At 52.8% G+C, this 25,044-nt stretch overlaps 1 protein-coding gene and 1 long non-coding RNA gene across 19 annotated transcripts in view; one reads left to right on the top strand and one right to left on the bottom strand.

The window, feature by feature from the left end:
• Positions 1 to 2,685: 2,685 nt before the first annotated feature.
• On the bottom strand, positions 2,686 to 10,033 carry LOC114487221 (uncharacterized). Of its 6 annotated transcripts, none has more exons than XR_003682147.2 (6): positions 9,114 to 10,033; positions 8,438 to 8,613; positions 7,243 to 7,564; positions 6,867 to 7,150; positions 4,192 to 4,430; positions 2,686 to 3,286 (listed from the first exon to the last, which is right to left on the bottom strand). It is a non-coding gene; the product is annotated as an uncharacterized lncRNA (long non-coding RNA). The 6 variants fall into 6 exon arrangements; XR_008618729.1 differs by having other exon boundaries at positions 7,243 to 7,512; XR_008618728.1 differs by having other exon boundaries at positions 7,243 to 7,509.
• Positions 10,034 to 10,328: 295 nt separating this feature from the next.
• Positions 10,329 to 25,044, top strand: part of TTC7B (tetratricopeptide repeat domain 7B) — a 249,175-nt gene continuing 234,459 nt past the window's right edge. For all 13 annotated transcript variants that reach the window (XR_008618724.1, XR_008618723.1, XM_024130960.3 and 10 more), the window contains exon 1: positions 10,329 to 10,492. Coding sequence is in view for 11 of the 13 variants with exons in the window: in XM_024130960.3 (XP_023986728.1) it covers positions 10,372 to 10,492 (121 nt within the window). In the remaining 2 variants the exon portion in view is untranslated. The remainder of the gene's footprint in view (positions 10,493 to 25,044) is intronic.

Here is a 25,044-nt window from a genome sequence, read left to right as displayed (position 1 = left end):
AGAAACCATCTCAATCAATTCTAGGAAAGCACTGTCACAGGTGCACCTCTGGTCCAATTACTTGTAGGCAAAACCATGGCAGCTGCTAGGAGCCCTGGTGAGGAGCCTGGAGTTCCATGGTGAGAACAGGGCAGGCATCCAAAATTACCTACCCCAGAAGGACTGGACTACAGGCCCCCGGATAGGCCTAAGAGTCTGGGAGTGCAGGACTGAATGGACTGCAGGGTAACTCTTCAGATTGTTCTGAAGCAGTCTCAAGGGTCATGAGGAGTTGATTTAAAGGCATTCTCAAACTAGAAGGTGAATCAGAACCACCTGGAGGACTTGTTAAAACACAGAGGGCCAGACCTCAGAGTTTCTGATTCAGTAGGTCTGGAGGGGCACAGTCTGAGAATTTGCATTTGTAACAAGCTCTGATGATGCTCAAATGCTAGGTTCCCAAAGTGGCGTCCACATTCCTGGCCCTGCCAGTTTCTTCAATCTGCAGGTTCCAGAGTCAGAAGGACTGGAAAGGGGGGGGGGGGGGCGCCCGGTGTGTGCAACCTACATTCTGGATCTCTCTGTACACCACGGTTTGAGAATCACGATTTTAAAATGTTTCAAAACGTCAGAAATGTCTTTGTTCCCAACCTTGAGTGTCACCATGGGGAAATAAAAGGTGACCAGCCAAGGGATGTTTGTTCAGTATCATTAAACGGTTAAAGCGGTTAATTAATCTGTGTGTTTGGATTAAAACAAAACAAAACTTTCCACTTTCACCAAAGAAAGGCGGTTACCTCAGGATGAGTAAATCCAGACTTTGGGGTGGGTAAGAGGTCTTTTTTCTGGGCATTTTCATTTCTCCCTTCAAGAAGAGACGCACTCATCGCGTGGCTCTCCCCTTCGGGTAAATAAAAGCTGTGGAGAAGTTTACAGACTCGCCCTGCCATTCCTGGATCTCGGGCGTCCAGCTGCCCACTGGCCAACCCGCCTTGCAGTCTGCGCCGGCGCCTCGGTGATCCGCCAATGAAGCGCTGAGGAACTCCATGACTTCATCGGGTTACTCTCTCATTGGCTGCTGCCGCCGCGCCGGACCCGCCCCTTCCATTAGAGCTCGGGAAAACGGCGCGGGTCCCGACCCTAGGTGGAAGGCAGGTTGAGTTCTTAACCTCGTCTTCGAGCCTTGCGGACTTCTCTTCAAACAACAGATACCTCAGAAGGAAAATTCTGCTTTCTGGCAAAGACTTGAGTGTGCCTCTCAGCCAGCCAAAGTACTGGTTTTCTGCGCTGACCTTTGACTGCCGCATCGCTGAGGTTTAGCTGGTGTCTTCAACCTTTCCTAGGTACCTGGCAGATCGCACGCATTTCCCACTTACTTTAATCGTGTATTTGAACGAGTTTTGTCCTGCATCTCAGTGGATGAGTTTCTCAAGCCCGAATTTACTGTGGACTGCTAGTGATCATCTGTCCCACATTTTACCTGGGAAGTAATTAGGTGGCGCCCACAAGGTGAACAGAGATGAAAATCAGATCCAGGGCTCCAACTGCAACTTCAGTGTTGCACACCCCACCCCCCACCCCACCCGCCGTCTGCTGCCTGAGAGCTCAGAGCAGCATGCAGTCCAGGAACCTCTGCCTGTAGGAGAACCCACAGACTAATAAGGGATAATCCAGGTTTCTTCACATTCTAGCAACTGCCTAACTCCCACGTTGACAGGATAGAATCATGGACTACAATCTCCCAGAGCCGTGCTCTCATTTTACAAATGAAGAAATTGATGGGTACTTGATCACAAACCAGTTGTTGGTGGGTAGAGGCCGGACTTGACCCAGGCCTCCTGCTCTTCTTGTCCAGCGATGAGCCCCAAATGCTGGAAAGAATGGAAAGCCCACGAGTCCCCAGGGAAAGTTTTGTGCAGTGAGCATGGTTTCAGTACTGCAAGCATCTAATTTGGGAGTAAGGAAGCAATCCTAAGTGTTTGTATGCTTCTCTGGCTGGCCAGCAGTTCAGGCGTGCCTTCATCCCCAACCTTTCTGACCACCAGGTTCTTTGCTACAGGAAAGGAGGCCAAGCTGTGGATTTTTTCTCCTCTGACGTAGGGTGTGATCTGGTGCTTGAAGTGTCTGAATGCTATGACCCTCTTTTGAGTCAAGGATTTTTGAAAACTCAGGACCACTCTGTTAGATGGGGAGACTTGGCAAGCAGACTAGACCTGAAATCCTTTTGCAAGGCTTGGCTCAGAGTTTACCTCCTCCAAGACTTCCTGGAATCCCCACCAACAAAGGTGGATCAAGGGCTCCTTCAGCCCCCAATGCTCATCTGAGTCCAACTGCAGTGCTATTGTTCACTTCTTTGTCCACTTTCCAACTAGACCATGAGTTCCTGAGGGATGGCATCACACTTTATACAATTTTGTATTCTCAGGGCCTAACACGGTCTGACACATAGTAGATGCTCAATAAATGTTTGTTGAATTGAACTGCGGAAACCTTGCACGCTAGTTGCCTTGTGCAGGGGAAGATCACTCGCAGTTCCTAACAGATGTAGATTTTGTGTTTATGAGGCTCCTTCACACAAAATGAGACTTCTCACTGTTTTTATTAGTAAAGTGTTTGAAATGAAAACTTCACAACTGTTTGCTAATATTGGGTTGGCCAAAAACTTTGTTTAAAACTTTACTTTGTTTTTAAGTAAAAATAAAAGACACATTTTTCATTTTCACCAAGAACTTTATTGGACAACATATTCACCCTTTTGTTCCACTACGTTCTGCCATTTTCTAGGCAACTTCATAATTCCATCTTCCCAAAACTTTTTATCGTTTTGAGCAAAGAACTGTTCCAGATGCCTTTTACAGCCTTCCAGGGAATTGAAATTTTTTTCCATTACGAGAATTTTGTAAAGACTGAAATAAATGGAAATCCAAACATGGAATGTCTGGCGAATACTGTGTATGAATCAGAACTTCCCAGCCAAGCTGTGACAGTTTTTGCCTGGTCATCAAAGAAACATGCGGTCTTGCGTTATCCTGATGGGAGATTATGCGTTTTCTGTTGACTAATTCTGGACATTTTTTGTCGAGTGCAGCTTTCAGTTGGTCTAATTGGGAGCAGTACTTGTTGGAATTAATCATTCGGTTTTCCAGAAGGAGCTCATAATAGAGGACTCCCTTCCAATCCCACCATATACACAACATCACCTTCTTTGGATGAAGACCGGCCTTTGGTGTGGTTGGTGGTGGTTCATTTCGCTTGCCCCACAATCTCTTCCATTCCACATTATTGTAGAGTATCCACTTTTCATCGCCTGTCACAATTTGTTTTACAAACAGAACGTTTTCATTACATTTAAGTAGAGAATTGCATGCGGAAATACGGTCAAGAAGGTTTTTTCGCATAACTAATATGGAACCCAAACATCAAAGCGATTCACATAACCAAGCTGGTGCAAATGATTTTCAACACTTGATTTGGGTATTTTTTTGAGTATGTCAGCTATCTCCTGCATGGTATAACGTTGATTGTTCTCAATTAATGTCTGGATTGGATCGCTATCAACTTCAACTGGTCTACCTGACCACGGAGCATCGTCCAGCGAGAAATCTCCAGCACGAAACTTCACGAACCACTTTTGACATGTTTGATCAGTCACTGAACCTTCTCCATACACTGCACAAATCATTTTTTGTGTTTCAGTTGCATTTTTACCTTTCTTTAAATAATAAAGCATGATATACCGAAAATGTTTCTTTTTTTCATCCATTTTCAACATTAAAATGGCTATACAAAAATTCACCAATTTTGATGTCTTTTAAAATTTTATTTATTTATTTATTTATTTTGCGGTACGCCGGCCTCTCACTGTTGTGGCCTCTCCCGTCGCGGAGCACAGGCTCCGGACGAGCAGGCTCAGCGGCCATGGCTCACGGGCCCAGCCGCTCCGCGGCATGTGGGATCTTCCCGGACCGGGGCACGAACCCGCGTCCCCTGCATCGGCAGGCGGACTGTCAACCACTGCGCCACCAGGGAAGCCCAAGTCTTTTTTTAAATGCACGCTGATATGACAGCTGTCACATACAGTCTAACAAAATTGTTTCAAATGAAGTTAAAGACAGCTAAGTGCTACTAGAGCCATCTTACGGAAAAAAACGAACGAACCTTTTGGCCAACCCAATACAACTCCATAAAAACAAACAGATCCCTTGTGCTTACCTAATTCCTGATTGCCCTTTAAAACTCCAGAAGTGTGAATCAGTTGCATTATTCAAATCAGAACCCTCCATGTGTTTTCTTCTGTGTCTGGTCTGCTAGGAAGCTCAAAAATCATCCTTTTCACACTCTCAGGAACAGTCTCCTCCCTGGTGAAGGTATAATGTTCTCCCCTATATCTGTGTAGTTTCTGATCTTTACTTTGCTGTTCATTTAGACATATAAGCCCACTCTTTGCCTTTCTGGAAGAAGGTAGGACAGGTGATATACAGGGTAACAGGAAAGTATCCCCAGAGCTCTAAGTGTGAAAAAAACACTCAAAAAGATAAGTGATTTCTATCATACAGACTGAACCGAAAACTAACTTGATTTTTGTTATGGTGTCCAAAGCCTAGGCAAGGTTATCATGAATGGAGATGAAAAGTGAAAAGTCTCAGAGCTATTCCAGCTTCATCCTGGGCAGGCGGATGCAGATCTGAGACACATGGATATTCTCAGCCCCAGAGAGGTGGTTCAGAATGGGACCAAGAAGGCTCACAGAGCTTTTCCAGGGCTTGGGTAATGACCTTCTTGAGACTTTCCTCTCTCTGGTCCCAAGTCCACACTCACCAAGCAATCTCCAAGCAAGCATTTCAGCTTTGCAAGCATCCTGACACTGGGAACTAGGTCTCTGGGTATGGGGCACTGGGGGATGGCTTCCATCATAAATGGAATTTGGCATGGAGCATAAGTGAGGGCCGCTGGTGGACTTCATTAGTGGGAGCAGGTGGTACACCCTGGAGCACCCACGTGTTTCCGGACTTGCAAAGCTGAAGGCCATGCAGGAACGTGGTTTCCGCACTCAGGTCATGCTATGCTGGTTCCCTCCTTGAGCAGCCAGCCAGCCAGCCTCCTACATCTGGCTGTCCCTCTCAAATGGTAACAGTTGGTTAATTGGAAACACCAGCTCGGTGCCTGCATTGGGGTTGCTCAGCAAGGATCCCACTGGTTTGTTCCTACAGTGGGAACCATGGCTCCAGGCAGCAGCAGGTGGCCCTTGGGAAGAAAGTCAGGGGACCCCAGGATATTTTAAGGGTGGGAGGGGCACAGAGCCGTCTTGAGTCATCCTCAGAAACCCTGCTCAAAACAGTGGCAGCGGGCTTCCCTGGTGGCGCAGTGGTTGAGAGTCCGCCTGCCGATGCAGCGGACGCGGGTTCGTGCCCCGGTCCGGGAAGATCCCACATGCCGCGGAGCGGCTGGGCCTGTGAGCCATGGCCGCTGAGCCTGTGCGTCCGGAGCCTGTGCTCCGCAACCGGAGAGGCCACGACAGTGAGAGGTCCGCGTACAGAAAAAAAAAAAAAAAAAAAAGCTTTATAAACAGCAGCCTCATTCATAAAAGCAAACCTGGGCACTGAAGCATGATAAACCTAGAGGATGGATAATATACTCCATGCCATGGAGTACTACAACCCACTATAGAAAAGGAAGGAACCACAGCTACGCATTACAAGGACAAATCGTGGAGCGTAATGAGCAACAAAGCAAATTACAGAACAGGACACCATTTTAGAAAGCATGAAACTAAACAGCATCATAAGGTTACATATTACACTCATAGTACTAGGGGTGGCAGGAAATGTTTTGTGATAAAACTACTTAAAAAACAAAATAAGGATGTAATCAACACAAAAATCAAACTTGTGGTTAACTCTGAGACAGTCAGTTGGGTCCCTGGTGTTCACTTTATTATTTTATTATATAGGCGCCTCTTGATTATATGTTTTTGTAGGTGTCAAAAACTTCATAATTAAAGACATCCAAAGGCACTGCAGCATCATGACTCAAGCATGAGCACTGCGGCTGGTTTCCCAGTTCGTCACAAGCACTGCTGTAGTGCCCGCCCACAGGGCTCACCGAGCACGCGTGGCTCACACCCCCTGGGCTCTGGGGAGTCTCCCCGCTCAGGCAGCCAGATGACAGGGCTGCTGCCTGGCATGGTGAGGTCAAAGGTTAGCAGCGATTATTCTGTTAGCACTGAGGCCCCCTGTCATCTCCTCTTTCCGGATTTCCATCTCCCGCTCAAACCTGACCCATATGCTTCAGCAAGCTGATTTGCACTTGACTGCGGGCCTGTCTGCCTGGAGTACAACTCCAGCCCCACCACCTTCCTTCTACTCATTCAGCAGTTCAACAAATATTTACCAGGCACCTACTATGTGCCAGGCACCATTCTCAGTGCTGGGGACGCAGCAGTGAACAAGACCACACAAAAATCCCTGCCCTCATGGAGCTGACATTCTAGTGAGGGAGGCAGACAAACACTAAATTAATAAATATGAATCAGGTGGTGACCAGCAGAAGCCTGTAGCTGAGTAAGGGGACAGAGAGTGGAGGGAAGGGCAGGGAGTGGGTTTGGCCAGGGTGGTCGGGAAGGTCTCTCTAAGGAGGTGGCCTTGGGTCAGGGACCTAAATGAAGGGAGGGGATCACGTGGATATGTGGGAAGGGTCTTCCAGGCCGAGGGAGGCACAAGGGCAAAGGCCTGGCCCCTGCTCACTCGAGTCTCTTTCTTTCCCCGGGGCTCCCCCGCCCCTCCCCAGCCTGCCTTCCTTCTCAAGCCCTCTCCCCTCTGCTTACCTCTTGCCCTGTTCTGGTTGTGGGTGTTGTTTTTTTGTTTTTAATTGAAGTATAGTTTGTTTACCTTATTCTAGTTGTCCAGGGGGCCCAGGCTTTTGGGGGAAGAGGACTGGGACGTTTCCAGACCACCGAGGCATCCCCATTTGCATCGACCTTTGCTCTGAACATTTAGCCCGTCTCCATGGCTCCCGGCAAGCCAGCTCTCCTGCAGGAATTATCCTGGAGTCAGACTTCCTGAGCCATCTTCCACTTAGCTCCTTTTCTGCCAGCGATTGCCAGGCCTCAAGGCTGGATTCGGCCTACAGGCTGTGATTTTTCACATCCTTGTCAAACCTGTAACAGCAATGCCTGGAAAAAAGATGTCGGCTTAATTACTATTATTAGCACGAACGACTTCCTACTACTGAGGTTCCCTGAGTGCCGCCTGCAGGTAAACTCACCTGGAAAACCATTTGGGGATGTTCTCCCCCTGTGATCACCTGTATATCTCCAGGGTTGCTGTGGCAGCTGCCAGAGCAGCCCAGGCAACGGGTGAGGATCAAAAAACATCGCAGATGTGGGAATGAGCCCAGAGACCAAGGAGCCCAACTGTCAGGATGACAGTGTTTATCAGCTTCTGCTCCCAACCCCCATATCCCAGCAAGCTCAGCGCTCAGGCAGATGGTCAGAAGGGTACGCTGGTGGGTGTCAGTCACTTCCAGGACGGCCTGCTGTGAAGGTGGAAGCCTCAAATGTAGTCACTTATTATTGCTGTGTTAAATCCTGAAGGAAAACATTTGCAGGCTGATTCTCGACCTTGGAGATCTCCAGCCTCGTCCATTCATTCATTCATTCATTCATTCCCTCTTTCATTCAAGCTCCTACACTCTGCCAGACCCTACACTGGGTGCAAGGGGTACAGAGACACGGAATGTCAGGGCACATTTATTGCACTCTTATGGTCTATCAACACCCTTCTAAGTGCCTTACCTGTATTTCCTCATTTAATTCACAATCAACCCTACAGGGTAGGTATTACAGCTGAGGAACTGTCAGCGGGGAAGGCAGGAACTATCAAATGCCACTGCCCAGGCAGCACATGCTGAGTCAAGGGTCAAGGTCTACCCTGCCCTCATGAAGACACAGGCCTTGTCTCTGGAACTTATCAGCTGGCGGGGGAGCAGAGAGATGGACACCAATAGTTTATCTTACAGTGTGGCAACTGAGGCAGTATAAACATCAGTCATTATATGACAGAGTTTGTTATAAGAAGCCCTATCACAGAGGGAAAGAGCAACTATTGTGGCATCACACAGGATCTGTCAGATGTTGAGCAAGGCTTCTTGGTGACCCTTGGCTTGGGTCTCAAAGAATGCACAGGAATTTCCCTCCTGGACCAAAGGGGAGAGAACATCCTGTGCAAGCATCTGGAGAAACAGACCTCCATGCTAAGAGGAGATTATGAGCGTCCGGGGTGGAGGATGGTGGTGGAAATACCTCCTGTGGAGATTCCTTCTACTTCTCTTCCTATTTCCTCTTGGTGAAACTAAAGAATCCAAGCCCCCAAAGGGACCTCTGTTGAAACTTGGACATTCTATTTCCCCTTTCCTTGAGCTGTCCATAGCATCTGAGGCTCATCAGGCCAAACTTCATCACCTCATAGGTCCTTGCAGGTGCCTGAGGTTATGCTGGTCACATCAGAAGGCATCTCCTGATCTTCCTTCCTCCCATCTCTGAATATCTGAGTTTCATCTTCACCCTTGGTTGACTGGGGTCCATGTCTTTTCTTCCCAAGAACAGCCCCAGGGCTGCTGAGGGGGTGAGAGACGGACCTGCAGGTAAGAATTCCTGGAAAGCTAGAGTAAGGCGCCCCTAGAAGGCAGGGTGTTAACTGTGACTTGGTGCTTCCTCATACCTGACATTCCAGACTGTCAGCTCCATCCTCAAACGCGGTACCCAGAAGCCAACCCTCTCACCACTGCCACAGCTACCACCCTGGTCCAGCCACCACCATCTCCCTCCTGAACTACTGGCAGTATTCTCAGCCCTGCAGCCACAGTGGTATTCCTAAAATGTAGGTCGCGGCATGACGTTCATTAAAAGTCCTGCGTGGATGCCCCATTTCACCAGAGGAAAAGCCAAAGTCTCCATAATGGTCCGCAGGCCCAACATGAACTCAGCTCTGACTCCCACCTCTGAGCTCTCCTGCTTCAACCCCCTCCCTTACTCTACCCCAGCCACTTGGGTCTCTTTCCTATTCCCCCAACTTATTAAATATGCTCCAGGGCCTTTGTATTTGTGGTACCCTCTGCCCAGAGATGTTCTCTCTCACCTTCTTCAAGTCTTGTCCAATGTCACTTCAATGAGGCCATCTCTTACCACCCTGTCAATTCTTTATTCTCCTCATTGGACCCTGTTCCGTTTCTTCAACTAACCATTTTTACCTTCTAATTTACTACTTTATTTTGCTTATTTATTCCCCTGCCTGGAATGTAACCAAGGCAGGTATTTTGTTAGTTTCCTGCTGTATCCCCAGCACCTGCAACAGGGCCTGGCCATAGTAGGTGATGACTACATAGTTATCGGATAAGTGAAAGAAGGCACAGTTTGGACACCTGCCCTCAGCTCTGTCTGCAAGGCCAAGAAAAGGAAACCCCACTGCGGACTCTGCATCCTCCTCAGAGGGCAAGGGAGCTGACATCTGAGCTGGCAGTCCTTGCCCGGCTCAATCCAACTCGCCTGAACAGACATTGATGGAGCCCTGGGCAGGTGCTGAGCCTGCCTGAGGGGGATGAGTCTCCACCCACCTCGAACTGGGTGGGGCGAAGGCTGCCTGGGGCAGAGGGGGCCTGCTAAGGGGCACAGGCCAAGCCAGCCCCAGAGGGATCTCCCAGACACCTGAGATGGCAGGGCAAGCTCAGGCAGGCCTCCCCGTCACACCCACCTCATACCCCAGGCCCACTAGTCCGGCCTGGCCCGTGACCGGCCCCAGGGTCACTGCCCTTTCTAGGCCCTATTCCTGAGGGTCTGCGGGGCTCCCAGTCTCTGCCTCCTTCCCTCCCTTCCTCCCGGGTCTCCCTCCTCCACGCCCCCATTCTGCCAGACCCCTACCACCACAGCCCCTGCTCTTCCTCACCTCTCTCTTCCACGCCTTCCCCCTCGAATCTGGACCCCAGTCCCAGCCCCGCTCCAGGTCCCGTTCCCGGGCCTCCTTCCCCGACCCGGCCTCCGCCGCACCTCGCCCCTCCTCGCGCCTCCCCCTCGCCCCGGCCCGGGCCTCGCCCCGGCCCCGGGCCCGGGCCCGGCCCCGGCCCCGGCCCCGACCCGGGCCCGCGCTGCGGCTCCGGCCCTGGCCGGTAGGGGCCGCTCCTCGCGGCGCCCGGGGCCCCGCCGCGCCAGCCGCCGCCGCCCGCCTCCCCGCCCCTTCCCCAGCCGGCGCTCCCGTTACGCCGCGGAGCCGGGAGCCGGAGCCCGAGCCCGCGGCGGCAGCGGGAGGCGGCGACGGGGGCGCCCGGGCGGCGGCGGCGGCGGCGGCGGCGGCGGGGCCTGCGGGGCCTGCGGGGGCGCTGGCCGGGCCCGGCCAGGCCGCGATGGCGACCAAGAAGGCGGGCTCGCGGCTGGAGACGGAGATCGAGCGCTGCCGCTCCGAGTGCCAGTGGGAGCGGATCCCCGAGCTCGTCAAGCAGCTGTCGGCCAAGCTCATCGCCAACGGTACGCGCCGGGCTCTCCGGCCTGGGCTGCTGGAGGCGCCGCGGCCTCCGCCGATCGCCGGGCCGGGCCCCCGAGGCGCGGCGGGGCGCGGGCAGGGGCGCGGCCGGGTCACGAGGGCGCTGCGCCCGGAGATGTGCGCGGCGGGGCCAGGGCCTCGGGAACCCGGGGTCCGCGGAGCGGCGCGGTGGGGGCGTCCTGCGGCCGAGGGCTTGTGCCGGGCGTCCCAGAGTTCCGGCGTGCAGGGCGGGTTTCTGCGGAGTCAGGGGGTGGGTGTCTCGGAGTAGGCTGCTGTACTGGGGTCCCAGGGGGTCAGGGGCAGGCCTAGGGGCTCTGAGAAGTTGGAGGTGATGGGGGGAGGGTGCGTCCTCAGGACTCGGGTGTGGATGTATGGGCATCCAGGGTGTGTGTATGGTGTACTCGGAGTCACGATGTATTTACGGGGGTCCTGCGAATGGGGGTGGTGAGCAGAGACCCCTGGGAAATATGCTCTGTAAACAGAGGGCGTTCAAGTGGCTCCAGCTGGAAGCCCAGGCTTGGGGTGTGTGTGTGGCGGGGGTGGAAGTCAGGTTGAGGTGTGTCCCGGGGTCCAGAGGGTAGGATGTCGAAACTGTGGATCTAGGGAGGTCGGGTTTGGGAATATGGGGGAAATAGAGTCAGGGGAGTCAGAAGGGAGAATATTGTGGAGAGAGGTGGCAATGTGGTTGAAGAATGTTGGGAAATGGAGTTGGGTGTGTGAGGGGCTTGGGGCCTAGAGGAAGAGGGGGTCGGAGAGATCCAAGGAGTAGAAACCTGGTGTCTGGAGTTAGTCTATGACCCGGTTGACTCAACTGGTTCTCATACCCAATGGAATCAAAATTGCATCCAAAATCCCATTTCAGAGCACAGCTCCACGTGTCCTTATTTGTTTTGGAAGCAAGTATCCTTAATATTTGCTTGTCTTTTAGTGCCCGCCAAAACTGCAGGTACCAATGGACTGGCAAGAGGGCAGAGGTTTTGTCACATTTCATCTCAGGCTTCCTGAGGCTGGGTGAGCACATGTTGGCTGAACAAATGAATGAATGAAAGAATGAATAAATGACACTGTTCTGAGAAAGGACCGCCACACTGTTTTCAACCTTCTCGCCTCAAACTACCCAGAAATGGAGAGGGATGTCCTGTGTCCTCTTCAGGAATGGTTTATATTTGTGCCTTTTATGGTATCAGAGCCTCAAAATAAGAACTTGGTTTTGTGCACTCTCAACTGTGGCACCTTGCTTTGGGCCGGTATTTCCTGGGCAGATGCAGGTGCCATGATCATACCAGGGGCATGGAGGAAGCACAGACCCACCTGGGCTCAGCATGTGGAACATGTTGACTCTTCTCAGTTAAGCGAGCATTTGAGGAAAAGCTGTTCAGTCCCCCGGTCCCCAGTGGCAGCCTGACCTTGCTACTGTCCCTGTAACGTCACGAGCTTGCCCTCTTGCTTCTCTTCCCCGTACCTGCAAAGTTTTCTTGTTTCTTCAGAGTTCGACAATCCTGGGTCTACTTTGTCACTTCCCAGCTGTGTGGGCATATAATACCTTCAGGGCAGGTTGATTTTAGGATTAAATAAGTTCATTTGTGAGCCCCCTGGTTTTTCCCTTCAGAACCCACTTGTTTCCTGCTTTCTTTACTCATTCAACCAATATTTGCATGCCCACATGTGACAGGCTTCAACAGTGGTGAATAGCACTGACCAAGCTTCTACCGTCATGCACTTACCTCCTCTGAGGAGACAGATGGTAAGCAAATATGGACATAGTAAACAAGGTAGCTTCAGATAGTGAGAAATGATTGGAAGAAAACAGACAAGATCATGTGACTGAGAATGATGGGTAGGGGAGGTGGGGTAACTCAAGCTATGGTGGTCTCTGGAATGAGAGGGTAGAAGGGCTTTCAGTGGCTTGAGCTGATCTTACCTTCACGGCCCCTCTAGGCTTGGCTCCCTTTCCAAGGCTTGGTCCCTAGAATCTAAGCCACAGTCATTAATGGGGCTTGCGGGGGGAGCAGGTTGTACGGGGCACTGTGGTCCATGGGTCTATGTGCAAGTTTGGTTTGGGGAAACTCATGAGAGATTTCTGCCCCAGAACCCACATGGAAAGCAGCAGCCATTGATGGCCAAAGGTCACACAGACTAGAAAAGGTCAAAAAGATTGCTCAGGAAGATAAAAAAAAAAAAAAAGAAAAAGAATGAAACAAAACAGAATTATTGTGGCTTTCCTTTGGGGTTCAGAGAAGTGCTTGTAGGAGGGTCTTCCCCTTTCTTTGGCTGATGGGGGCTCCCTTGACTGTGGCAGTGGGACTTCCTCCTGGCTTTGGGGGCACCAGACCCACCTGGGTGCACTAGACCTCAAGTTTTGGGCAGATTTGGCAAAACCCCTAAGCTAAAACATTTGCTGTTTAGAATAAGGACAGCGAGTTAATGTCATGTTTGTCATACTAAGACAGTTATCTTGAAGGCAGCCAAAGGCAGAAAAGGGCACAGTCTTTGGAACCAGCCAGACCAGTGCCTGAGTCCTGGACCTGCCACCTCCTAACTCTGTGACCTTGGTCAAATTCCTTAACCACTGGGAGCCTCAGTTGTTTCATCTTAGAATGAGGATTAAAAGACTTACCTTGTAGGGGTTGTTATGAGATTCAAAGGAGTCTGAAGACTCCCAGGACTAGCCACAGAGCCTGACACCTTAGTAGGCAGGCAGGCCCTTCATTCATTCACTTATTCATTCATTCCACAAACCCTGAGTACTTGCCAATGTGCTAGTCACTGTTTTAGGCACTGGGGATCTACCAGTGACCACATCAGACAAACATCCCTCCCTATGACACCCACATTCTAGTAGGGAAGGGGCAGGGAGACAGATAAATAAAATCATGAAGTAAAAAGTACAGGGAGTCAGATGGTGGTAAGTGGTATGAGAAGAATAAAGAGAGGAAGAAGGAAAAGTGCTTGGGGGTGGGACGGGGGTGGGGCTTGTTTAAATGGGTGGCCCGGGAAGGCCTCCATGGGAAGGCAGCATCCGAGATAAGAGCTAAGTTGGTGGAGTGTGTTCCAGGGAGGGGACTTCCAGGGCAGAAGCCTGGTGAGGGCAGAGGGGCGGCAGGGCCAGATGGCATGGGGCCTCCTGGGTCATGGTTAAGGCTTTGGGTTTTCTCTGAGTGACGTGGGAGCCACGGGGAGGTTCTGAGCAGAGGAGTCGCTCGTTCTCGACGCTCCCGCCTGCAGGAGCCTCTCCGCTCAGCACGCCAGCGTCTGTGCTCGGGGCATGGCAGCCCCTCCCCATGGAGGGTGGTAAATAGCGGATACTTTCAGAGCCTGCTGTTCCAGCCCGACTCCTTGGAGATAAATTGGTTTAGATAGTTTTGCCAAGAGGTGTATAAGGAAGAAAAGGGCCAATGCCTAGCTGGAAACAGAGCCCAGAAGTTCCTGTTCTGCCTCATACCCCACCACAGTCACTGTTTTTAATCACTCCATCTCAAGGAACCAAAATGCATGGCAGCTAAACGCCAGGCCCCGATGAGTTCCAGCAAGAGAGTGGGGATGGGCATACATACAAGCTAAGGGGGTGGGAGAGTCCCCTCAAGCCCAGGCTCTTGCCACCTCAAGTGTGGTCAGGGGTCCAGCAGCATGGGCGTCGTCTGGGAGCATGTGAGGAGTGCACGCTCCGGGCCCCACCCCGACCTGCAGGGGATGGGTGGGCACACAGGGAAGTGGGAGGGGCCCTGGCCTGGAGGTGGCGAGGCCGCCCGAGGGGTCAGGTGTGAACATGGAGAACCGCACATCGGCTTCTTGTCGGCTCACAGGTCAGCCCTGGCCCTGGGAGGGCAGTCCCAGCTGCCTTCTCTCCCCAGAAGGTCACCCTCTAGCCTCCTGGTGGTTAGGTTCACTGCTGTGTGAGAAAGTGCAGTGATCTGGCCCCTGGGCTTCAATTTGGACTCTGCCTCTGGCTGGCTGGGTGACCTTGAGCCAGTTACTTAACATCTCTGAGCCTGCGTTTCCTCATCAGTAATATAGGGTTAATAATACCTAACCCATCAGGGTGGCTGTGAGGATGAAATGAGTTGATACCCGTTAAACTCGGTATATGCAAAATACTGGTGTCCACTCCCTCCTGCTGACTCAGCATGACCCTGGGCAAGGCAGGCCAGGTCCTGGAGATCACCTGGTTGGGAAAAAGTGTGGGAGACCTCGAGATGACACACCTGAGCTGTGCCTGGTCAAGACTTCCGCATATTTCAGTAACAGAACAGGTCTTTTGGAGCCTGCACCCGCCCCGAAAGACAGCCGCTCGCTCTGTGGCGGTGTCGGCCTCTCCCCACTTCCCAGGCCGCTCAGCTTCTCAGACAGGCTCAGTCGCTGAGCTCACTTAGAGCAATTAGGCCCTAATCGTAGTGTCTCCTTGAAGGGACCATCGCCCTTCTGGTTAGGTGTGATTTGGGGTCACTTTAGTTACCTCTTGGTGTGGGGTAGGTAGGGAAGTGGCGCCTGAAACAAAAAATATTTAGGGGGGCAAAGTCTGATTACGAAATATACTTAGACCTTTGAGTGAGAGTGAGGTTCTCGCCTTTGCCAATAGCTGATTTTCCTGTGGTTTGAAGGAGGGCACGGGTGGCATTGTGGCTTCCCCTTTCGGAGGAGGGCTGGGCTCGCTCAGGCCCCTGGAGATTTCCCAGAGAGGCGGAGAGGTAATGGTGGATGGGGGGCCCCTCTGCCCGCCCGAGGGGCTTCTTAGGAAACAAGGCTGAGGTGTATCTGAGAGCCTGCAGCGGGGTGAGAAGGTGGCCCTGGCGTGCAGGAATGGCTTCTTTGGACATTCCTGGGGTACGGCAGACTCTCGGGAAGCCCCCAGACACTGGGGAAGGAAACTTAGGAGATGCTCCCTCCTGGCCTTACCAGGCCAGCGTCCTGCTTTCAAATGCTCTGTCCTGCTGTCCTCTGAAGGACATGCCTTTGTGGCAGACCACACGTCCTGATTTTTGGATCCAGAAGATTCACTTATTCCACAATAGCACGTGGGTGGCTCTGAGCTAGGCATTGGGGCTCACGTGGTCGCTGCGGTCAGGGCAAAAACACTGTGACCTTGTGGCTCCACACAGTGGGGCTGGGACTGCTCAGCTCCTCCTCCACGCCCCCCCCGCCCCCCTCCTCCAGGGCACAGGAATTTCAGGCTCCGAGTGGAGGGGAAGGGGGATACCCGACATCCATCCGCTTGGCCAGCCAGCCTTTCCAGCCTGACCTCCCATCCCCTTGGTGCGCGGGGCCCCTCTGTTGGCCGCTTTGGCCTCCTGGACCTTCTCGCTCCCCTTGCTTTCATCTCTCACCTGTGCTCAAGCTTTTGGGCTCCGGAGTCCTCTCTGCAGGTCAGAAGCCTAGCCATCTGTCAAGTTCTGGTTCAGGTTCCTCCTAGCTGTCCTTCCCTCACAGAAAAGGCTGTTTGCCTCTGAGAAGACAACCACAGAGAGTTAGAACCAGATGGGCCCTGAGCGATCACATTGGATAGCAGTTTTCACACTGTCCTGTCGAGAAAGCACCCTGGTGACCAGGTGGGCAGGCCTCACTCACTGGAGCAGGTACATTTTCCCTTAAAGTTTCCTTCGAAGGAAGGGCTAACGTGCTTAAAAAAACACATTTGAAACCCACTGATCTAGTCCAACCTCCCCATCTTATAGATGAGAAAACAGGCCCAGAGAAGAGAGGTGTCTTCCGTGAAGCCACCAGCCGGCGACGGCAGAGGTGAGCAGAGTGGGCCCGAGGTCTGGACCCTGGGTCAGTGTAACTCCGCCTGCGAAACCCCATGTGTAAAGCGGGGACACACATCCACAATTCCTTTTCTGAAACCCTTGGGGCCAGATGTGTTTCAGGATGCAGAATTTTTCAGAGTGCAGTGTACATACTGGACATTACGTGACACTCCCCGTGGGGTTAGTGGCAGTGCTTCATGAGAAAACAAGCAGTATTTCTGCATCAAAACCTATCAACAGTCATCGCAAAAGGGATAAACAGACTCCAGATAACCTTATGTTGGTTCAGTTTAACTGTCCAGTAAGTTAACAACAAAACCCAGTTTTTGGTTTGTAGAGAGGTCTGGATTTGGGAAATTATGGACAAGGGATCGTGAACCTGTAATGACAGTGCTAAACTGGTAAGGTGGCTGGAAGGACCACATGAGAACAGAACAAAACAAACAAGCCAAAGAGCACCTGAAAGTGCTTTTAGCCCGGGGCCTGCACAGAGTAAGCCCTTAGACAGCAGAGATAGCATATGGGCTGTCTCATGGTGGTGGGTGCTAGCGTCTCCCACCTCCCCGCTCAGGGCCGCTTGCCCTCCCCCACACTGTCTGCTGGGCATGTGCCTGGTCTCCCCACTGTGGTGGTCCTTCTGAAGGGGCAGAGGGCGTGCTCCTGCTTTAGTGGGCCACCAGCCTCCTAGGCCGCACTGGGTGTGCTGTGTCGAAGTGGCCCGCAGACTTTCACCAGGGGAGGCTCCTGACCGGTTGGAACCGGTCTTTCAGGAAGCAAGGCTGAGGGCCTTCCAAAATGGATGTGAGGGCCAAGGTACAGGTGATGACCCCGTCCCTGCGGAGTGTTGCGCTGCGGGGACTGGTGTTTACCTGTGGGGTTGGTGGTGTCCATCCAGCATTCTCCGCCTCCACTCATTTTGCTTCTTCCTAATTGAGCCCTGATTTTGTTCAGCTGTCGGCCCCTCTGAGTGCCATGCGTTTTATGGTAGGTGGGCCTTGGCCCCGAGGGTCTACTCCCTTGCCTGTCATTGGTTGAGGCATGAGCATGTGACTCAGCTCCAGCCCATAAGACATCAGAGACATCTGCTGTGGGAGGGGGCTTCTGGGAAGGATTTCTTCATGCTTAAGAGGGACGTACATGCTTAAGAGGGAAGAAGAACGTTCTCTCTTCTTGCCCTGGAAATGGTTCATGCTTTTGAGATGTGGAGCTGCAGCCGTTTTGTGCCGGGAGGCACTTGGCTCAGGAGTGAGGGGGCTCCATGGGTTACGGAGGGTGGGGACATGGAGACACAGGGAGAGCCTGGTCATGCTGCCGAGCTGCTGCTCCACGCCTGCAGCGGTCCTTCCCTGGACTTCCTGTGACCTGAGATAATAAACGCCTCCTTGTGGAAGCCTTGTTGAGTCGGGCGTTCCGTCATTACTTGCTACTGAAGGCGTTCTAACTGGGGCACCTCTTCGCTTACCCAGGGCACCTGCCGCCGGCCGGCTTTGCACCAGGCTGCACCCGGAAGGGCCTTTGCTTCTGATTCACACTGCCCGCAAGGGGGTGGATTCCTGCCCCTCTGGGTGACCTTGTGCTTGGCAGGCGGTGGAGGGTTCCAGACCTTTGACTTGTGTGAAAGCCATTGCTTCCCATCTGAGGAGCCAGGAAGAGGGAAGAGGTCTTTTTCTTTTTAATTTTGAATTTTTATACAATTTGGAAAATTTGCTTTCCATTTACAGTTATTACAAATATTGGCTATATTCCTCGTGTTGTACAGTACATCCTTGAGCCTGTCTTACACCCAATACTTTGTACCTCCCACTCCCCGACTCCTGTATTGCCCCCTCCCCCAACCTGGGAATCACTAGTTTGTTCTCTGTATCTGTGAGTCTGCTTCTTCTTAAAAAAAAAAAAAAAATTTATTTATTTATTTTTTAATAAATTTATTTATTTACTTTTGGCTGTGTTGGGCCTTCATTGCTGCGTGCGGGCTTCCTCTAGTTGCAGTGAGCGGGGGCTACTCTGCGTTGCAGTGCGCGGGCTTCTCATTGCGGTGGCTTCTCTTGTTGCGGAGCGTGGGCTTCAGTACTTGTGGCTCGTGGGCTCAGTAGTTGCAGCTCACAGGCTCTAGAGAGCAGGCTCAGTAGTTGTGGCACACGGGCTTAGTTGCTCGGTGGCATGTGGGATCTTCCCGGACCAGGGCTCGAACCCATGTCCTCTGTACTGGCAGGTGGATTCTTAACCACTGTGCCACCAGGGAAGCCCCCTGTTGTATTGTTTAGATTCCACATATAAATGATATCATGCAGTATTTGTTTTTCTCTGTCTGACTTATTTCACTTAGCGTAATGCCCTCCAAGTCCATCCGTGTTGCTGCAAATAGGAAGAGGTCTTCTGAGACATCTCAAAACCAGCCCCATCAGCCACCGAGATGAGACTGAGCAGAGTTTGGCAGGCGGGTGAGATGAGAGCCACGTAAACTATAGAGGGCAGCCGCAGCCACGGGAAACCTGGTGTTGTGGCCTCAGCCCCTGCTACCCTCCAGGTCTGTCTGTCCCTGTTCACCAAGCACAGCACGTGGTGGAGGTGCCAGCACCAGGCAGAACAGACGTTTTTTGGTCCTTTCATGGGCCTGCCAGACATGGAGTCCGCATCCCCAGGCATTTGCCCTCTGAGTGACCTTGTGCACATTACTTGAACCACTGAAACCTTAGTTTTCCCGACTTCATGGGTGTTAAAACGGTGCCAGTAAGGAGGGAGAATGAACAAGCATTTCTTGAGCTTCAGCTATGTGCTGGATTCTGAGCATGAACTTTTACGTGGATCCTGGTTAATCATCACAACAGCCACTTGGGGAGTGGGGTCGGGGCTGTGATTCCCATTCAGGGCACGGGTAGACCGAGGCTTGGAGATGTTCATAGAATAGGACTCTAGCCCACTTACGACTCTAGTTGCATTATTCTACACTAATGTTTTTCTGAACTTTTCAGATCAAAGAATCACCGAGCCGGCTTCTTAGAACCCAGTTTGTAGGGCTCCACACGCGGTGATTCTGATGCAGCCCGTTTGGGTTGGGGCCTAGGCTTCTGCACTCTTCATAAGCTCCCAGGTTTTGCCAGTGCTGCTGGTCCATGGACATGCTCTGAGCTGCACCGAATTAAGGGAGCTCGGACATTATGGACTGCCAGACCTCTCCTCTAGGGTGGCGATTCTCGGTCCAAGATGCGGACTGGAAATCTGCATTTCAAAATTGAGCCTCCGGTGATTTGTGTCATCAGGCATGTCTGAAAGCCCCTGCCCTCAGCCACCATTCTTAGCATTGTGGAGTGGGGCGGGGGACGCTGCACCAGACGAAGTAGAGCGAGCAGGTCACTAGCCACAGGAAGCTTCCCGCTCAGGGCAGCCCCTCAGCCTCTGGGCAGCTGACTCACCTGGGGCTGCTTAGTAACTCGGAGTCCCAGGCTGGGTCCAAGCTTCTGCTTCGGGAAGTCTTGGTGGCGTCGGGTTCAGGGGACAGGGTTGTTAACCAGCACCCGGGGGATTGTGGCGCAGGGAGTTCCCAGACCACGCTGAGACATGATTGTCCAGGTGGTGGGACAGTGTCACCTGTGGCCTGAGGAGAACAGTGACAGCATCACTGAAGGCTACAGCGTGCAGCTGGGCGCCGAAGGTGGTGGGTGAGGCCTGGCAGAGCGTGGCTCTAGGCGGCCCCTCCCGGTCTTAGCACCGAGTCCTGTGTCCCGGAGCACCCTCAGTCCTGGGCATTGGGACAGTAGTTCACCCTCTTAGGCGGATGGAGGTATTTTAGCAAAGAGGAAGGGAACCTAGTACAGGAGAAAGAGGTGGAGTTTGCCCTGTTAGATCCGGGTTCAAATCCTGGGTCCGACACTTACTGCTCGTCTGGCCTTGGGTGAATTACTTAGCTCCTCTGAGCCTCAATCTTTATCTCAAAGGTTACTTTGAGGAACAAAGAAGATAATGCAGTTTCTAGCACAAGCATTATCTCAAGCAGCCTCACTGCATCAGGAGTATTGTGTGTGGAAGGAGGGTAGAAAGTTCCAGATACTCAGTCCTTTACAGGGTGTGGACGAAGTGGGCAGGACAACAATAATAGCAGTGATAGCAAAGATGCTTAGTGGGGGTGGGGTTCTTGTTGTGCTGAGAAGCTGACAGCAACCCGTGTTTGCTGGGTCACAGAACAAGTAAGCGCTTCAGCCCAGGTCTGACAGATGCCTCGGGCCTTCTCTTCCAGCCACCCATTCAGCACCCAGTGAGCCTGGGGTAGGATGTAGGGGTGCTGCCATGGGTAATGGGGACACGAAGGTGAATGGGACCACTGGGCTGGCCGCCCCAGGAGGGCACGGCCTTTTGTTCTTTTGTTCATTGCTCCATCCCAAGCACCAATCACATGGCTGGCACACAGTAGGTACTCAACTAATTATTCAACGAACAGCTCGGCCTGTGCTCTGGAGGAGTTAACTTGGATTCGTTTACTCATCAGACACCTACCGAGCAGGTACCTCCTGGGTGCCAGCCCTGTCCCGAGGGCCTGGAACGCGAGGATCGCCGAGTCCAGTACATAGAGACTTGGCAGACTGGGCTGGGGGCTGGGGGTGGTGGAGGGACTGGGCTGTGGCAGCCCCCCGGGGAGGGAGTGTCCACCCGCGTGTGGTTGCACATCTGAGCGTCTTGGTGTCGTCCTAGCGTGACTGGCCTGGGCCCGCCTGGGGCTGATGGATCGCTGTTCGGGCTGGCTGCCTGTGGCCTTCTCTCCCTGTTTCTGGGGCAGCTGTTCCGGTCCCCTCGCTGCCCCCCTAATCCCTCTTTCCTCCTCACGTTCGGGCTGGCTCAGCCCCTTTGCTGCAGGGCCGGGCTCCATTGAGGAACTGCCCCCTCTGGCTCCTGTAGGTTCTGAAGCAGCGTTCTCTCAAGGTAGCCAGCCTTGGAGGAGTGTCCAGTTGGTGAGACGATACCCCTGAGGGGTGGGTGGTGCCCAGCCCGGGGACCTGCAGTCAATGCCACCCTCCCTTCCCTGGTCCACCAGGCACCAGGCCAAGGCAGTCAACTCCCCACTGAGTCTTGGGCCTGGAGGCCCGGGAATGTGGGTCTCCCTGGCCCGTTGTAGCCGCCGCACACGCCGTGGCAGCCTCCTCCCTGCCCCGTCCCAGCACACACGCCGGTGGTGTCCAGTCACCCTCCTGCCTGGAGTCTCACTTGGAGAAATTCCTCAGGCCCCTCAGACCTCACTTGCTTCTCACACCCTCCTGGGTGTCTTTGCACACCACCGTACGGGACTGGGTGGTACCCGCCTCCCTACAGACCCTGCCCCTTCAAGGCAAGGACTGGACTGGGGCTTTGGATCTTCAGGAGGAGCTTGCTGAGTCCGTGTGGTTGTACGTTTAACAAGCCTGTGTGGGGCTGGCTTCCTGAGAGAGCCATTTCCAAGCCTTCTGGGCTGGCCTGATAACAGCCCCCCTGCCCGTTAGACTCACTTCCTGCCCTGCGGAGCTCTGGGGACAGGTCAGGCCAACTCCAAGCTCATGACTTTCAAGTTCCCTTGTCTTTTCTTAGACGAGGTTTCTCTAGGGGAAGCGCGTGTGCGTGCGTGTGCGTGTGTGTCCAGCATGCTCGTCTACTCTGCCAGCGCAGAGGAAGCATAGTCTTCTGTTGCCACGTTTTACTCTCCCAGCCTGCCCCTCAGCTTCTGCATGGTGTGTGGATGTGAGGAGGCATTGGCCTGAGGCCTGGACCCTGGCTCTCCCAGAAGGTCGTCTCTGCCAGCTTCTCTTGAGCTCCTTACTCTTTGCCTCACGCCATCTTTGCCTGTCAGTAAGAGTTCCAAGTAGCCGGGCCCTCCGAGCTGGGTCACAATTTAAACAAAGATAGTGGAAGGGGAGCAGTGGGGCCTGAGGTAGACATGGGGAGGTCTGGTCTCAGGGAGCATCATGCCCCGACTGTGTGCCAGGCACCCACCCCGGCGGAGGGAGCTGTGTCTCCAGAGACTAAGGTACTTGGCTGGGCCATGTCTGTGGAGGGGAGACATGCTTATTGATGGACCCATTCCAGAAATGTGTATGGAACACCTGCTGTGTGCTGAGCACTGGAGGTGGAGCGTGAATGTGAGAGCGATAGGATGGAGGTCAGAGCTAAGGTGGTAAGTTACAAGGATCTTGGCTTTCACTTTGGGTGAGGGGGGAGCCATTGCAGGGTTTGAGGGGAGGGGTGACATGACCTGACTTAGATTTGAAACAGGTGTAGGGCATGTAATCCATATTTTCTAGTCAAGGTGTGTGCCCTTTTCTTCCCCATCCTCCTCCGTGACAGTGTCCCTACCCTGGTTCGGCCCAGCTCTACCTACCCGTGGGTCTGGCTGAGGAATGCCCTCACCTTGCTGACCACGTGCCCTTGGTGACCAGTGACCTCACCAAGGCACTGCCTCTCCTCCAGTAGGTCAGCGTTCCCCCTTTCCAAAATGTCTGTCGCACGCGTTCTTTTCTCTTCTTAGGCCCCGTACATCCTCTGAATGCCTTGCTGTCACCCCGCCTCATTCTTTGTTGAGGAAATAGAAACAATCAGGAGACCAGCTCGTTTCCTCCCCCCGAGTTGACCCGCTTTCCTCCTGCCCTGCTTGGGGGCCTCAGTTCCTTCCAAAGGCCTGCAGCCCTGAACCCCTTATCCTCTGAATGCCTTGCTGTCACCCCTCGCTTGTGACCTTGCCTCATTCTTTGTTGAGGAAATAGAAACAATCAGGAGACCAGCTCGTTTCCTCCCCCCGAGTTGACCCGCTTTCCTCCTGCCCTGCTTGGGGGCCTCAGTTCCTTCCAAAGGCCTGCAGCCCTGAACCCCTTTGCTCTGGATCCCTTCCGTCCTCGCCTTCCCAGATTGGCCTCTGCAGTCCACTCTCTGCCTCCCTGGATCAGTTCTCTGTCTCTCTGTCTGGCTCTCCTGGACCATGCCCTGTAGGATGCACACATGCCCTAGACTTCCTATTGGAACCGTCCTTAGCCCTACATCGCTGTCTAATTACTGCCTCATCTCTCTGTTCCCTTTTGGCAAAGGCTCTTCGGAGAATCGTCATCTCCTCTGCTCACCCTGGCTGGGCTTGTATCCCCTGGGCTTCCCCGAGCCTTCTCATGTTAGGGTCTCCCTCCCCACCCCCGCCCCCCGATGGCACCTCCATGTTGCCAAACGTAATGGTTATATTTATGCTCTTATCTTCCTGGATATTCCAGCTGCTTTGAACCCACTTGACCACTCCCTCTTTCTGGAAACTTCTAATCTCAGTCTCTCTTTCCTGGTCCTTCCCACTCAGTCTCCCTCAGCTTTGATGTGGACCCTCGTCCACTGACTTGATTTCTCTACTTGGATATCAAGTGTCATTTAACTTGGTTAACACAGAACTCTTGGGTATTTTCTTCCTCACCTCAGTACATGGCAAAGCGGTACCACTGTCCGCTCCACTGTGCGATCTAAATCTAGAAGTTACCTTTAATTCTCTCCTTTCCTCAACCCTCGTGCATTAGTTTCCTGCTGCTGCTATAACAAATTACTGCAGATTTACTGGCTTAAATCAATACAGATTTGTTTTCTTTCGGTTCTGGAGGTCAGAAATAGGAAATGGGTCTCACTGGGCTAAAATCAAGTGTCAACGGGACTGCATTCCTTCCGGAGGCTGTAGGGAGGAGTCTGTGTCCTGGCCTTGTCCAGCCTCTACAGGCTGCCCGCACTCCTTCGCTTGTGGCCCCACCTCCATCTTTAAAGCCGGTGGTTCTGTGTCCTCCAGTCTCTCTCACTCTGTTTCCATCACCACGTCTTCTTCTCTGACTCTGACTCTCCTACCTCCCTCTTCTAGGGGCCCAATGTGCCCACCCAGATAATCCAGGAGAATCCTCCCATTTCAGGATCCTTAGCTTAATCACATCTGCAAAGTCCCCTTTGCCAGGCAAGGTGACATATCCACAGGTTCCAGAAGTTAGGACATAGACGTCTTGATGGGGTGAGGGGTGGCTACTATTTTGTCTGCCATACCTCCAGTCCATTCCATTAGTTAGTCTGGTTTATTTTATCTCCAAACTATGTCTCACTCAAACGATTTCTCCCTCTCTGCGCTATTTCTTACCACTTACCTTCTTGTCCAAGTGTCTGTCACCTTTCGCCCGACTACTACAGCAACCTAACTGGCTCTGCCTTTGCCTCTGCCATGCTCCAACCCCAAGTTCATTCTCCACACAGCAGACAGAGGGATCTTTCCAAAACCTACATCAGATCATTGCACACCCCCATTTACCCCCAGCCCCCAATCAAAGACTTGGCGATCGCACTTAGAGTGAATGCCAGACTCCTCACCTCAGTCTATGAGAAAGTTCCTGATCTGCCTCTCTGTCTATCCCCATCTTGACCTGTTCCCTCTTTTCCAGCCATGCTGGCCTTCTTGCTGTTGCTAGAACACACCAGCTGTGTCCCCACCTAGGGCCCTTATGTGAGCTCAGAGGATGCTGTTCCCTCAGCCATTTGCATGGCTGACTATCACATCATTCAAGTGTCAAGCGCCTCTCCTTGGAGACTCTTGCTCTGATCTGACCACCCAGGTTCAAGTAGCCATACACTTGCTCACTGTCACTCCACCCTGCTTTAGTTGTCTGCACATCTCTTACCACTGTCTGGCCTTTCTCTGTTTTGTCTGTGCCTCCTCTGTCCAGAAACGTAAGCTCCCTGGGGGCAGAGGCCTCTCCTGTCTCATTCGCTGCTGTACGTCCTGGCGCGGGCTGGCTGGTGCCTGCATGTGCAGAGCCCTGTGAAGTACGTGGTTAGCT

The sequence above is a fragment of the Physeter macrocephalus genome, chromosome 11 (assembly GCF_002837175.3).
Source record: "Physeter macrocephalus isolate SW-GA chromosome 11, ASM283717v5, whole genome shotgun sequence".
NCBI lineage: Eukaryota > Metazoa > Chordata > Mammalia > Artiodactyla > Physeteridae > Physeter > Physeter macrocephalus.
This window is presented reverse-complemented; position numbering and strand designations above follow the sequence as displayed.